The 15,751-nt window shown below is 39.5% G+C and overlaps 1 protein-coding gene across 17 annotated transcripts in view; it reads left to right on the forward strand.

Annotated features, from left to right (window-relative positions):
* Positions 1–15,751, forward strand: part of DMD (dystrophin) — a 1,148,686-nt gene that overhangs the window by 1,084,561 nt on the left and 48,374 nt on the right. For all 17 annotated transcript variants that reach the window (XM_071430346.1, XM_071430344.1, XM_071430345.1 and 14 more), the window contains 3 exons: positions 1,762–1,963; positions 5,300–5,385; positions 7,997–8,154. In XM_071430346.1, the coding sequence (XP_071286447.1) occupies positions 1,762–1,963; positions 5,300–5,385; positions 7,997–8,154 (446 nt within the window). The remainder of the gene's footprint in view (positions 1–1,761; positions 1,964–5,299; positions 5,386–7,996; positions 8,155–15,751) is intronic.

Below are 15,751 nucleotides of genomic sequence, written 5' to 3' on the forward strand. Positions count from 1 at the left end.
AGCTATATTTTTTATGCTAGAAGGTTAAACATAATATTCCAAAATACTTTATTTTAATAAATGTCTATATGCTAATGTGAAAAAAAGCGAAAACTCCAATAAAACTCTGCACAAAATCATGGAGTCAAAATTAAATTTCTTGGTGTAATAATAGGGATAGCATTCAAAAGTTTCCTTATTCACTCTAGCACTAGGTATGTTAGGCCCAGAGGATGAAATTTTCAGAAGTGCTTAAGGGATTTAGTAGCAGAAGTCCCTATTGATTTCCAATGAAATGTATACTCTTGAAATTCTTTTGGCAATTGCAAAATCCCAGCGTACTGTCCAAGCAGCATTGCAAACCAGCCCTGAGGGCAGCTAAAGTATTTCTCATCTCCCACTAGGACATCAAAGGGGCAGTTTCATCCTGGGTAAAACAGGATACTCAAGTGTGAATTTGCCAAATGTGCCCTTAAACAGGATCAAGTTCTAAAAAAATTCCTATATGGTGTTCTGCATTTAGCTTCTGCTCATTATGTAGGGTTTTTTTTTGACATTATGAAGAGATGCTGCTCACCAGAACTGAAGAAAGCACATTTTTTATTCCAGTGAGAGAAAAACTGGTCTTGCAGTTGAGTCAGTTCATTTTCTAGTTTCGTGAAGAATTTCCTGGATGATTTTGGCCAGTTCATTTTGGACCAGATGCTACTGCCTTGGGTCATATTACATCGTGCTGCACTGTGTGACTGCTCATAGTGTGAGCAGGATTAACAGCATCTGGGCTTCAACATCCCCATTGCTCACACCCTGGAAATTCACTGCAAGGAGTTAGGAAGTGTTTTCCTGTGGCAGCCGGAAGATCATCATCAACTATCTCATCTTTCTGATTTCTTTTGTTCTTATTCCAGCTTTACTTTGTAAGCCAACATCCCATGATTTTGTGTGCCCTAAGTGTGATGCTGCTTGCTGATGTTAGTTTGCAGAGGTTAAGAGCTGAGAAAGGGAAATTCAGTTTTGCCCTGGACATCTGCATTTCAAGATTCAACAGACTTAAATTGGAAAAAAAAATAATTTTAAATGCCTGTGACAAAAATCTCTGTGGCATGTTGACCAATAAGTTGAAACATGTGTTACTCTGTAATGCCATAGAGATATTGATAATTATAAATGCTCGTCAGAATTTAAAATTGATACATTTAATTAATAAATATTGAAAGAGGATATGTAGTGTTTCCAGAACCTTCTTTCCACTCTCCTCACTAGAGGAAAAGTAACAAAGTGGTTAATCATGGTTCAGCTCTGATTTGTTTGCATATATATTCCTTGTGGAGTTTGGTTTGGTTAAGATTGCTCGACTTCTCTAAGAAATGGGCAGTGCATCTCAGGAAAGCTGATGACCTGTGCTATGGTGAGAGCACATTTGGTGAGTGCAGTAATCAAATATTAGCCTGTCTATCTGTAGGAACATAAAGCATTAAATACATAGTTTTTACTTGCACAGCTATTTGTGTAATATTTCCATAGGACCCAAGAGCATAATAAGTACTTTACAGCTAAAAATGAAACAGATACACACTGGTCTCTAAGGCCACAACTAAATAACAGTGCATCTGTAGGAGTTCTGAAACCAGTCTTGCATGTGACTTTCAGAGGACATTTTACATCCTCTGGCCAGGCACATAAGCCAAGTACAGTGCTCTATTTACTTTTTGGGTGTGGGTAATACAACCACTGTTTCTCTTTGGTCTTTATGGTTGTGTATTTTTTTTTTTATTTCAACAGTGGATCTCCTGAGTCTGTCTGCTGCCTGTGATGCCTTGGACCAGCACAACCTCAAACAAAATGACCAGCCAATGGACATTCTGCAGATCATTAACTGCCTGACCACCATTTACGATCGACTGGAGCAAGAGCACAATAACCTGGTCAACGTCCCCCTCTGCGTGGACATGTGCCTCAACTGGCTTCTGAATGTCTATGACACGTATGTATGGGGGGCTCAGGACAGGGGAAAGCTCCAGAAGCTTTCCCAGTAGCACAAAGGGAAGGGGAAGGTGTGTTGAGCTGTTTGCCTCATTATAGCATGGTTGGCTTAGAGCTGGAAAAATGGGTAGTTGAAGTGAAAGTTTAATAAACCTAATGGTTTAATGGCTGCATTGAGCTGAATCAATACAGCCCTTGGTTAGGCTTACAATCCTGGATTTACTAAGCTAGGTAATGAGAGAGCTGGAAAACAACTTTTTAAGCAGATTTTTTTTTTGTTCAGACCAATTCTGTGACTGCATGTCTGTCCACAGTAGTCATGACTTTACATGGCATTTTAATTTATTTTGATAAAGAAATTCAAGAGAATTATCAAGAAGCAACAGAATGAACACTGTATAAACTCTTGCCTGTCTGTACCTCTGGATATTAAGCCTTTTCAAATATGTCAATTTTCTATAGCTCTCAATCTGTCATTCTTTTTCAAAGATGGAAGAGGGTCATCTCTTGTCTAATGTGCTCACAACCCGTAGTTGTAAGAAGATTTGAGAAACATTTAATTCAAAATTTAATTTTAAAAAGCGTACCCATGAATATAAACACAACAGACTAAATATACCTGAAGAAAACTTATGGGTATTCCTTTTAAGTGGATTAATGATAATGCTCATGATGCATAGGCAAATTCCAACATATGTTTGTACACTCATTTTAGAATAAGCCATTATATTTGTATTTGGATAATTTAATCTTTAAAAAGTCAGTTTTGTGTTTTTAAGGTTTTTATCAGCCACTTCCAGCCAGACATGCTCATTTCTGTGGCAGAATAAACATTTACCTGTAGAATTGGAAGGTCATGGGACAACTACTCTATTTCCATTGACATTTTGAACCATATTGTTGTTACTGGGTCATAGCATTGTTCTTCCATCCACCCTTTGTCACAGCAGTGAAGCTTTAGTGATCACCTGCAAAAAGAAAGTACAGATTTATACAGATCATGTCTTCCTGAAGGATCACCTCCAGTTAGTCAGTTTTTTGTGACATCCCCTCAGCAGCTGCAGTATCCTGTGGATTACCCAGATTACATTATATTTCTTATAGTTTACCACTACTAGAGAATGGGGCTATATTCATTCAAGAGCCAGGTTTTATTTGTTTAATCTGCTTTGGCTTTCACAGAGCAGTGATCCACTTCTTAGTTACCATGAACCATAAATAAGACATAGATGAGGACTCCCAGTTAGTGAAAACAAAACATGTGTTAGGGATATTAATCTGTATCAGTCACATAAGAGGCAGAGAGGGAACTAAAGGTCATTCCACTGGCTGCTCCTAAGCTGAACTGTCCAGTTTGGATGTGGCATGTCCACTAGCCATGTCCAGTCTAGCTTTCTTTATGTTGCACTGTGCTGCAAGTACAACATTAGAAATTATAATTATCTGCCTCCAGGCAATTCCCTAGGTGTGCTGAGGAGCTGCATATTGCAGGGCACAGTGGGACACAGAGGTGTTTTATGTGTGAGGAAAGCTTGTAGCTATTTTACCAAAATTCAAGTTTAAATTGCGCTGGTAAGAGAGGTGACCTTGGGGTTACATGTGTTTAGTTTTCATTGTAAACTTAATAGGCAGAGATCAACCAAAGTTCACAATGCTACCAGAGATGTTTAATTAAATGTACTGCATCTTTACTTTTCTTATAATTGAAAACTGTCATTTGTAAAGATATTAATCAAATTCACAGTCAATGACTGATCTAATTATGGGTACAGCTCTGCAAATCCAGCACATTTCGGATTTGTTTTAATTGATCAGTCACTCATGCTCATTTGCAGTAGCTTGCTAAATTATTGGTTTGACTTGGGAGGAGAGGAGAGTGAACTGAACAACTCATGATTCGTACAAGTTTCAATTTAATTGCCTTGCAGAGCAATCATTATTCTATATTCTTCTCTTGTATAATTTGCATGAGTCTGGTATTCATCAGGAGGAGTTTCTCAGGGCACAGATGATAATTAATTTGGAAAAGATTTGAGGGAGAGGAGTGAAAGGACCAGAGTGTGGAAAGCATAGGTAAACTACAAATGCTTCTTATTCATGATGAAACACGTAAGATTCTTTAATAAAAAGCTGCAAATTCTAAATTTGGCTTTGTCCACAGGTTTCTTTTGTAGGGTTTGCAGGGGAGATGTGTGGGTAAATGAGCACTGCTGGCTCCTCAGCTCTTTCATAGGATTAAAAAGACCACATGCATCTTTACCTGTGGTGCAGCCTGATGCATGAGCACGGCCTGCCTCTACATGAGGTGACGCTTCAAAGCTGTTGATAAGCCTCTGCTTCAGAAATGTTGGGTTTAGGCTTTAGCCTCCTGTTTTGTGTATGTCTTTGTTTGCAATAGATGTTACATATTTAAAATGCTATCAGAAACACAAATCTGGGGGGGAAGCCAGCAACTAGGAGTAAATTGAGTTAAAGCAGATGAGTGAGAGGAGATGTGAAGGTTTGTCAGTGCGTTGCCTGCAGCTCAGAGGAGGATGTTGTTCTCGCTGTCGCATTAGAAAGCAGAAGTAGTAATGTGGGCACATTACAAGGCAGGAGTGAGCGTGGAGGGGAGACTGACAGGCAGCAGGGGCTGGTTGGAGTGTGCCAGCCCCTTGGCACTGCACAGGAGAGCTTTGAGCGCTGCCAGGAGGAGCTCGGAAACCACACCAAGGTGTTAATGGCATAACTGTACAGCCTGCCTGCCTTGCCATGATTTCTAGGCAGGCTTTATCTTTCACCTGAACATATTGCAAGTGTCTCTGTCACTGCACACTTCTGGCAGAGGCTGCTTTTTCGTGCCTGGCTTCCTGTTGCCTTTTCAGGCAAGTCAGGGCATGGCTGACAGACAGTAAGCAAAGACTTTCTAAAAGCGACTGCTACGTTGGATTTCTGGTGGAAGTAAGGCTATATTGTCTTTGGCAAGAGGACTAGTTTGCTGTTCTGTCAGGGACCTCATCTCTGAGAATCACTCAGCAGCAGTTCATAGAGAAGCCTGTTCAAGGAAGCATAGTGTAAAGACCCTTTACTCACTCTTTTTATAAAAAAGGAGATGAGTAGTTATTTCTGATCGAGACCATTTCATGTGGAGATGATACAACAGCACACTGCAGTTCAGCTATGCCTGTGAAGCCACAGCAATGTTTTCTTTTTCTAGCTTAACTAATTACCATCCAGCTTGAGTATTGTCTGTGAGATTTAATTTATGAAGTCTACAGTACTGCAGTGAACTTGGTTATAGTAAACAAATTATGACATGATTGGATTTTATTATCAACCAGTGTTTCTTTTCCATTAGGGGTCGAACAGGAAGGATCCGTGTCTTATCTTTCAAAACCGGTGTCGTGTCCCTTTGTAAAGCACACCTGGAAGATAAATACAGATGTAAGTCGATATAGTAATTTTGGGTTTACCTTCTGTTTGTGTTGCTGTTTTATTCCTCCTGGTTTTTTATTGAATAAACATTTAAATAGCATACAGAAACATTATTTTAGATATTGCAGATGCAAAGTGTGTTGTTCCACCTTGTACTTTTAAGTTATTTGTTCTCTGTAGTTTTAGGTAATTTAGCTCTGTGGTTGCCAAACAATTTTGATCACACCCCTCCCAGCAGAAAAACTTTTGACCATGCACCTCCAATAGATGTAGATCTATTTATAAATTATGTACATGTACTGTTCTACTAATATACTGTCTACATTATAAAGCATGCCAAAAGTAGAAAGTTAAGAAGGATGTGATAAAGAGTAAATAAACACTTTTTGAAACTTTCAATTGAATTTATTATCTGTACAAAAAGTATTTCTTTACTGCACCCTGATGGATTGTCTTGAACACTCTCTGAGGCACAAGAACCCCTTTAGAGACCACTGGTTCAGCACACCTTTACACACAAAAATGCTTGTCTACAGGACACTTGCATTACACTATTTTTAAATATATTAACTTTTTAAAATGATTCCCACATTGTGGTCAGTCTTATTATGTACATTGTGTTTAAATATAGTTGCTACCTTTAAATAAATAAGTTTTAAGAAATAAATACTAAAGGTGGGCAAATTTTGCATATTTTAAGAGAAGAAATACTTGAAAAAATTCCACTTGCAGTCTTAGTTTTACGTGACTAATAAGTCAGTTCACTAATGAGACTAGGATCCAGAAAAGAACTACTGATAAATGTAGTTCTCAAGAGTAACTTTCTTGTTGAAATAACTGGTATTACTCATTCAAGCACTTAAAAATACCACTGAAAATTTAACCTTTAGGGTTTGACCCGATAGCAGTTCTTCTTCAGTTGTTACCATTTTACTCTCTACTAATGCAAGCTGAAGAACTCTAAAGAGAAAAAAGACCCCACAGTACCAACAGTGGGGTCTGTGCATGACAATGTGAAATTGGATCAGATTTTAGGGCAATCACAATGAATGTCACAGTTTAGATTTCTAGATGTTTCATGTGGGTGTTAAGAAAAAATATTCAGAAAATCTTTTTAAAAAATTAGTACAGATTTTTTCAAAATTGTATTTCATCTAAGATTATCAAAGTTATAAAGGAAAACATTTATTCATATTTTAGATTCTCCTGCAGTGTGTGTGCACGGCAATGCATAACCTGTTAAGTGTCCTATAACCTTGCTGAGGACATTTAATGTTTTAATGATGGGGAAATTGAAAGCTGAATAGCTGTGGGAGAGGAGGGAATTGTGTCTGTCATGCTGTGGTCTGGCTTTGCCATCCATGCTGAAGTCATAGTGCAGTTGCCATTAGTATTGCTGCAAGTATGCAATGACTTGCACCCCTTAAAATTTTTTTGTCTCATTTGTGCAGCAGAGCAGAGTTGGTTGTGCTAGAGCACAAGTCTTGAGGCTTGCAGAGGTGATGGAAGCATTCATCCCAGAATTATTCATTATAAAACTAGACTTTGCAAGAGTGAAATTCATGTAATTAAAAAATAATCCTTTCTCTATCTGTTCCTTTATTCCTTTGGAAGGAAACAGGTGTCTAAGCAGTGCTAGGAAAGTTATCTCGAGCAGTGCTGAAGCACCTTTATAATTGTGTCCCTGGTGTTGGGTAAAATATTAAAGTGGTTCCAAAAAAAGAGCATTATTTTATTCTAGCCTTATTTTGCTCTCTCTCTTTTTTTTTTTTTTTTTTAACTGTTGAAAAGTAAGGAGAATTTATTCAGGTAATGTATTGTCAACAGAGATGTTGCCAAATAAATATTTTATTTAACGATAAACTGTTTCTTCCTTTTATTATGAATTCTATAACCTCCTCAATATATATGTAGTATAATTAATTCCCTTCAAATTAAATTGAGCTTATGCAGGGATAATAATTCTGTCCTGTAAGGATTCTTTTCTAGAATGATGCAATAACAGAACATGTCATCAAATGACATTTCACTTCAGAAGCTAAAAATTAATATGATATTAAAATTTCTGATGGACAGCAGGTTCTTCCATATTGTAATTTTTATTTTATTTTAGAAATTCTCTTGAATTAAAAGGTCAACATATATCAAAGTTAGGCAGCTCTTGGTTATCATTTTAACTCATCTGGAAGAGAAGTGGATTCTCTGAGTTGTGTGTTGATTGCTAAGACTCAAAAGGTACTCTATGTTGTATGAAATTATTTTACCATTAAACATTATTTTTTAGACATCTGTGTTGTGGCTCGAAGATCCTGCTGTTTAGTTAGCTGTGTAACCGAGTCTCTGCTTCTATTACCAGTAATGACACATGTGCTGTGTTAGAGTGGCCTTTCTTCCCAGGCACAAGCCAGTAACACTATTAAAAATTACCACAAGACTCACATTTCACAGAAAAACCCCAGTGTTTATGGGAACAGAAGCAGCCAGATGGAAGTTTTATTTGTGCTCATGTCCTCCAAGGCTGTTGACCGCACCTGTGAGCTTTGGAAACGACACAAATCTGGGCTGCTTGCCACATCCTGGTGGCAGTGCTTGACCTTTGGTGTCCTTCTCCTTCCTCCAGACCTGTTCAAACAAGTGGCAAGTTCCACTGGCTTCTGTGACCAGCGCCGGCTGGGGCTGCTGCTGCACGACTCCATCCAGATCCCCCGGCAGCTGGGGGAGGTGGCCTCCTTCGGGGGCAGCAACATCGAGCCCAGCGTCAGGAGCTGCTTCCAGTTTGTAAGTCCATGTTTTGCTGGCTCTGAATTTCCTGATTGGTATTTTGTCTTGAGCTCGCCTGTACTTCTGAGGAGGGTTGAAAGTCTGGGATGAGGATTAGGGTGCTGTGGTTCATGTGATGTCCAGAGGAGGGCAACAAGGCTGGTGAGGGGCTTGGAACACAAGCCCTATGAGGAACATTTGAAGGAACTGGGGTTGTTTAGCCTGGAGAAGAGGAGGCTTAGAGGTGACCTTATTGTTCTACAGTAAAGTCACCTACAACTACAACTTCCTGAAGGGAGGTTGTAGTCAGGTGGGGTTTGGTCTCTTCCACCAGGCAGCAACAGACAGAGCAAGAGGACACAGTCCAAGCTATGTCAAGGAAGGTATAGGTTGGATATTAGGAAAAAATTTTTCACCGAAAGAATAATAAGGTACTGGACTGCTCTTCCCAGGGAGGTGGTAGAATCACCATCTCTGGATGTGTTTAAAAAAAGACTGGACATGGCACTTGGTGCTATAGTCTAGTGGAGGTGTTAGGGCATAGGTTGGACTCTATGATCTTAGAGGTCTCTTCCAACCTCATTATTTTGTGATTATGTGATGGTAGTGCCCTTTGGCTCATTAAACTGTTTCCTTGACAAGGTGTATTTGAATTAGCTCAGAGGGCAGATAATTGTCATTGGGGTTCCTGTTGGAACTGAACCCTGCAAACAGTGTAAGTCTTTGTTGCAGCAGCTCCTGGTTTTACAGTTTTCTATTGCCCAGCAGTAGATAACTGTTTATTGCTGCTATGTAGGTGTACAGCAGTGGTTTATCTGAATTTTGGGCATGTACATAGCAGCGACAGCCAGGTGCCCAGGGGAGCGATAGGCAACCGCCTGCAGTGCTGTCTAGGGGCGAGGAGTGCTCGATGAGCTCCTTCCACTCCTTGAATGGATAATACCAGTTTTCCTTTAAAGAGTGCGGAAAGAATTCCTGTCCTGTCTGTTGAGGAATACACAGCAAACTGGAGGCTCTTTTTCAAACTTGTAAATTATTTAATCTGGGGAGGAAGAGAGTTAAGGGAATTATTCATCCTTATCATAAGCACCAGCAGAATGCACAAGATGAAGACAGCTGCTTAGTGAAAAGGTAGAGGAGGGGAGGTAATGTATGGTCTGTGATTAACTCTAAATGCATCTTCTACATTACAATGGAAGAAAGCTCTTTTCCCATCTCCTCACTGTCCCTGAGGGATTTTTTTGTTTGCTTGGGGAAGGGGGGAGTTGTTTGCCTTTTTGCCTGCTGCTCAAGTTTCATTATGTAGTAGTTTCAGTTCTGTAGTAAGCAAAACACAGCAAGTGTTTTCAATGAATATTAATGCTTGGAAGTAGACTGCATACACACAATGACTTTGAAAAGAATCTAATACTAAAATCACCACAAACTTCAGTTCTGATGGGACATTTACTTTCTGTATTTTTGATGTTTCCTGTGACAGATTAATTCTACAGGATTTACATTTTACTGTTTCTGTCATTCATGTCATGACCTTTTATAATTCTTATCAGTATTTGATGCCATTTCAGAATGAGTGTTTTATAGGGCTGTGTCCTGGGTGAATAACCCATGCTCATAAACTGTGCACACTAATGTTGATAGCTCTGTTAGACCCTGCTGGTGCTTTCAAGCCTTGACATCCATGTTGGGCTTTCAAGTGACACCAACACAAAATGATTATGCTGCAAATCCATGGTAAAAATTTTGTACAAATGACCTTCCTCAGGAATTAGGACTCACCGGGTTCCGTCGTTTTCCCAAGTGAATGTCAGCAGCGCTTTAGAGCACCATTGAAAAACTGATAAGGAAAGTGACCTCAGAATCTGGCAAAACCATAGGTTTTTTTTTTTTAAGAAGGCTGCCATTCTGTGTGTTTACACTAGGAATAAAACAATATAAAATCACAGTGATGAAACACACCAAACCCATTTTTTTTAAAGTAGGGAGAAGACTCTTGGAGATGGTCCTGTGCAGGTCTGGGAGTTGGACTCAGTGATTCTTGTGGGTTCCTTCCAACTCAGCTTGTTCTGCGATTCTGTGATTTTGTGCTGTTTATTTGAACAAAAGGAGTTAGCAACGTTGTCATTAGAAATGAAGACATGCCAGCAGGCTGAAAGTTGTACCACATCCAGCTGCTGGCATTTCTAGGAACGGCCCAAGCACAGCTGGACACAACCTTTGGCATGCTCAGAAATCAGAGCATCAGAAAACCTGAAGTGTCCTTCTCTTACCTGCACTGAAAAATAGGGTTTTTTCCATACCTGCAATAGGAGAAATGTCATCCTCTCTTTTTTCCTCCAGATGAAGCTTCATTTTAACTCTCAGAGTGCAGATTGGTTTCCAATTTGGGCTGCAGCAGAACAGAGATCTTCTTGGAGGGACAGAAAGGGGGAGGGAGGGTGAGATGAGGAGGGGAGATAGAGGAAGAGGTGGGATGGAGTCCTAGGGAGAGGAACAGAAATCCAAGCATAGGGAAAGCCCTAATGAAGGCAAAGAAGAAGGAAATAAGGAGTGGAAAATAAGGATGACTCTTAGGGAATGACAGTAAGAACAGCAGTAAGAATAATAATGATGAAGGGGGTAGAATAAGGCATGAAAGAAAGGAGCAGCCAGGAATGGAAATGGGGAAAGAGATCAGAACTTCCCATGAGAAAGGGAGAAGGGGAGCACTGAGACATCCTTTCAGTGTAGGGTGGTGGGCACCAGGACCCACGGGCTGGGGGACAAGCACAGAAACGTTGGTGGGGGGAACATGGAGCAGCCCAGGAGCCAGGGAGGCTGGAAAAGCTGGACAGCCAGGCAGTACTGCTGCTCCCAGCAGCCTCCTGTTACTGGAGCAAGATAATTCATTCTTGAAGAATATTGTGGGGGTTCATAGTTTACATTACTGCATGGGAACTAATTTAAGTCTTTCTTTGTACGCCCACGTTGAGGAATGCTTTTTCTTTAGTTTTGGTTTTTTTCTTCCTTTTTTTCTTCCTTCTTTCTGGTGATGATAAGCCAGCAATATAATTGCAGTCATGTCAGAGTTGCAACAATTGTGTGCTTCAGAAGTGGTTCTCCCAGCTCCCTTAGGTTAGGTGCCCTGGCAACGGCCTTGTCTGTCTGCACAGCAGCAGAAAAAAAGGGGATGTTTACTGTTCCCGGAGATAACAGGGGAAATCTCTCCTGCTTTTTGAAGGGTGAGTCCTTGGGAATGAGGTTTGGGCAGGGAGGAGCCCAGCCCTGCTGTTGGCAGCAGGCTTGCCTGCTGCACACCTCTGCTCCTGAGAATTGGTCCCCTTCTCCCAAGGCTGCTGCTCCAGTCTTCCTGCTACTTCTCCCTCCCCCAGCACTGACTTGTGCTTTCTGTAATTTTCTTCATTTGCAGGAAGGTGCTGGTAGAAGTTCTTGGGAGGAGAACGATATCATGGGACTCATCTTTCCTATTTGGGGCAGGGGTGTGTAATTTCTGCTTTGAGATTTTAAAGAAAAAATGCTTTTAAGTTTAGAGAGCAAAGAGCTTAATCCAGTGACCACTTGAAGACTGTATAGTTCTGCTTAAGCTCAGAATGCATCAAAGCAATCTATAGATCCATGAAAAATTGAGTGAATTCAGTGTTGCTGCAGTGTGAAGGGACTTTCCTTTTAGTTCTGTGATGAGTAGGTTTTTTAAGTAAACAGGATAGGGAAATGATATGGAGTGAAGGACACACGGTTTTAATCACAGTGGAAAATTATTAATATGCTTTCCTCATATAGTGTAAACAGGACCTAGGAATTCACATTACTGCCTTGGATGAGTTACTGTGACATTGGGACTTTGAAGAAATGTGATGAGAGAGCAGAGTGCAGCTCAGATGAAAATGTCCCTCACCATTTCTTAGTAAAATGTTGGACAGTTGGCTCTTGGTTATAAAATGCTTTAAGTATGCTTTCTTTCAAGGATATACTTGAATTAGAGTACTTGATGTTAAAAACTAGAACAGATGAAGCTAAGGAGTAGTAAAATATGTGCAGTTAACTCATACATGTATTTTTAACCTTGTTTTGTTTCACTTTGATGAAGCAAAGTATTTTAATATTCTGTATTTTATAGTCTTCATTACGAGATTTGTACTTGATCAATGGTAAGGCAAGATCAGCCTACTTTCCAAAACCATGGAAGTGTGTCCAAATCTGGTGTATTTACTCAGGCAAATAAAATCCAAAACAGAGTTGTTAGTCCTTTTAGGTGGCATTTGGGTGTTACAAATCCTGGGCCAGGACCCTGAAAGTGACTTTGGCCATAAATGCTGTGATTTGAATTGGTTGGACAATTGTTTCTTGAGGCATTGTTTATTGCTTTTATTTTTGAGCAGTTAGGAAATGCCAGTACTATGTACAAATAACTGTATATAGTTATATATACAGGTCTATATGAAGTCTATATGAAAATAACTTACAAGTGCTGTGTTACTGTTGAGGGACTCGATCATTTTTAACAGATTCAGGCAGCCCTTGTTTCTATTCATAGGATATTTCTTCTGCTCCTGGCTCTGACAACAGAGAGCTGGCCAAAGGGAACTAGCAAATCCTTCCTCAAGCTGCTGTGCTGTAAATGTCATAAAACAGCAATTCTGGTTTATTTCAGCAGGATTTTGTGAACCTGTGCCTGACTTTGGAGGCAGTCTTGAGGAGTCCTACAAGTAAACTGCTTTCAGAAGCTATTTTAAAATGGTTTAAGGGGTGGGGATCAGGAAGATGCTGTTAAGTGTGGATGATATAAAACTACACTAATTACCTTCTGGTTTCATGTTATTTTATTTTATTATTCTTTGGCATTGACTGTCAATGCAATCAAGTGTAATGCAGGAGGGGAAGACGAGGGTGAACAGGGTCTGTTCTCCTGACTGGGGACACAGGGTTGCTGTTACTGGCTGCTCTGCATTTTTAAACTTTACCAAGTTATAAGAATCCCATCCCTCAGTTCTGTTTGTCCAAAACAGTATTTACCAACGTAAAGCTTTCTACCCAGGGTGAAAAACATCATTCAGTTAACAATGTTAATTTATTTCCAGTCAACTTCCTACACTGCACATAAGCAGAATATAGCTAATCAGAAATGTTATCAGAAATTTCTGCTGTATTATCTGCCTCAGTCTAAAAGCATACCACATTGTTCATGTAAAATCCCAACTGTATTTTGTAGCATATTTCCTATTATGGACAGACAAAGTTAATATAGCATAGGATATTTTTTCAACTACTAGCAAGAGGAAGAGAGAGGGAAGAACAAAAACTTGTCTCCCAAGTATTGCATAAAATGCTAGCACCACCCAACTTCCTATTTCCCCATTGTTTCTGCAGAATAAATACTGAAAAACAGATGTCTGGAACATAATGAATTTGAATGTCCTCCATAACAAATTGTTACTTGTAAGCTGGAAAGGCCTTAATGAATTTTACTTTATGATTCACTCTGTTATTACCATAAAAATTGTGAAATGTGTTCAAGAGAAGAACCATTAATATTCTTTACAGCTTGATCTTGTTTCTTCAGATATGAACTGTATGAATTCAGCCTTTTTGCCGTATGTAAAATCTTCAGCTGCTGCCTTACTGGATTTAGAGATTATTTTAAAAATTGTAATAGCAGCTCAGGAGGCAGCTGAGAACTGTCTGTCCTATACTGTCTGACCCTGACCAGCTTTTCTCCACGTGGCTTTAAATCTTCATGTAATATAATTCAGAACCAGTTCTGATACATTTTAATGCACCTAATCTCTCTGAGCACAGGTTTTGTACAGCCGCCATACGGAGCTCTGCCTAGGCAGCTATTGGGACTGCTGGCAATTGACAGTGACTGCAAAATTAAAATAGATCTAGGGTGTTACAGAAAGTCTTTCATTGCTGCAGCATTTTCCCTGCAAATTTAAAGCAGCTACAAGTGGAGAGCAGGGCTTTGAGCGGCTCATTCTTATTCTGACTGCAGCTTGCACTGCAGCATTTCCGTACACCTCATGTTTTTCTATTAGGAATGGTATATTAAAGAGATCCTCTTAATTTTTTTTTTTTTTCAGGCTTAGAAGACCTCTGTATAGAAAGTGTAGTCTGCTAGGCAGGGTTATGGTTTGCCAGTGTAGTTACTGGCTAAAGCTGGATCCCTGAGTGAGTCACAGAAAGCCTCTCCCCTGCCCTTTTGTTGCCCTGCCTTCCAGCTGAAAATATAGATGGTCATATTTTAGAAGCATGCCTTTCACTTAGGAGTTCCAAAATTAATTTAATTCGACTGAATTCACTGATGTACTGTGGCAGAAGGCAGTATTCACTGTTCTGAACAAATCCTTTTGCCAGTGTTGACTGGACTTTACTGTGCTTTTGATTTTCTCTTTTTATTATTGGGGGGGGTTCCTAAATTCTGCAGCTATGTGAAAAAACAGAGAACTAGGGCTTAATGCAGAAGACTTCAGAAATGTTTCAGCATGTATTCTATTTAATGTAATCCTTCTATGAATATCAAATTGTGAAGGACTTTATCTGAATAATTGTAGATGTGTTCTGATTTGATGTTTTTACCCCAAACATCCAAAAAAGGATATTTCTTACTATACTAGAAGTCCATGTATATGGATCCCAAGTATAGTGATAGGAGTCATTGGATGGTTTCCCAAACAAGCACCTTAAGAAGGAAGCTCTGACCAAGAATCTTTGTTTCTGATTAACTAAAGTATTGCAACAGCATTTTAAGTCAATTGTAATGCAATTCATTATTCGGGGCATATTACAGGGCTTGTATTTCACATCTTTTTTTGTGGGATTCTGTCTGGAAGACTGCATTTTCTTAGCCTTCAAATATTGATCAGTTAATTTGTTTGTCAAGGTTATAAACATTGTTAGATTTAACAGAAAACAAAAAACAAAACTACAGCTAATTGGTTTTCCCTATAGCTCTCTCTCCTGCTGATCAGTTGGGGTATTTTTTCTTGAAATTCATTGCTAACATATTTAGTTCAATAAGGTTTTAGCTAGATTATACTGAACTCAAATTTCATGAGAAACTGGACAAGTAACTGCAAGCAAGCATAAAAATCCTCAGCACTCAATCCCCTATTCATCTTGGTCCATGTACATGATACATTAATGCTTATTATTTATTTAAGTGCTTCAAATAGGTTTGGAACCACAAAAGAAGACAGTCAGCCTTGTGAAGTTTAAAATATAAAAGACTGGCCCACTGAGAGCTGTATTTGAAAGCATAGAGAAGAAAGAAAACAGAGGATTTAAATATATTCAGACCATAAATATGCTGTTGCTGTGGGGAGCATGGAAGGAAATGTCTGGAGGAATTGGAATTAGCATGTAGTGATGGTTTAGAGAAACAGAGCACGATGTTATCCCTCTTCATCACTTGGGCTGTTCTCTGGGCACATCCTCACTTCTCCCACCCTCCCCACCTTGAGGTTTCCACCTGATCTATCACCTCAGTTTCAGCACTGAAACCATCTCCCAGGTTCTCAGGTAACAGTTTTGTGCAGGCTTCGTGACACCCTGCACCATGGAGGGCAGTTTTCTGTAAACACTGACTCCGTCATTCCACTGATTTCCTTTAAATCCC

This window comes from Agelaius tricolor, unplaced genomic scaffold (genome assembly GCF_023055355.1).
Source record: "Agelaius tricolor isolate 1412-34295 unplaced genomic scaffold, bAgeTri1.0.p SCAF_7, whole genome shotgun sequence".
NCBI classification, from domain to species: Eukaryota; Metazoa; Chordata; class Aves; order Passeriformes; family Icteridae; genus Agelaius; species Agelaius tricolor.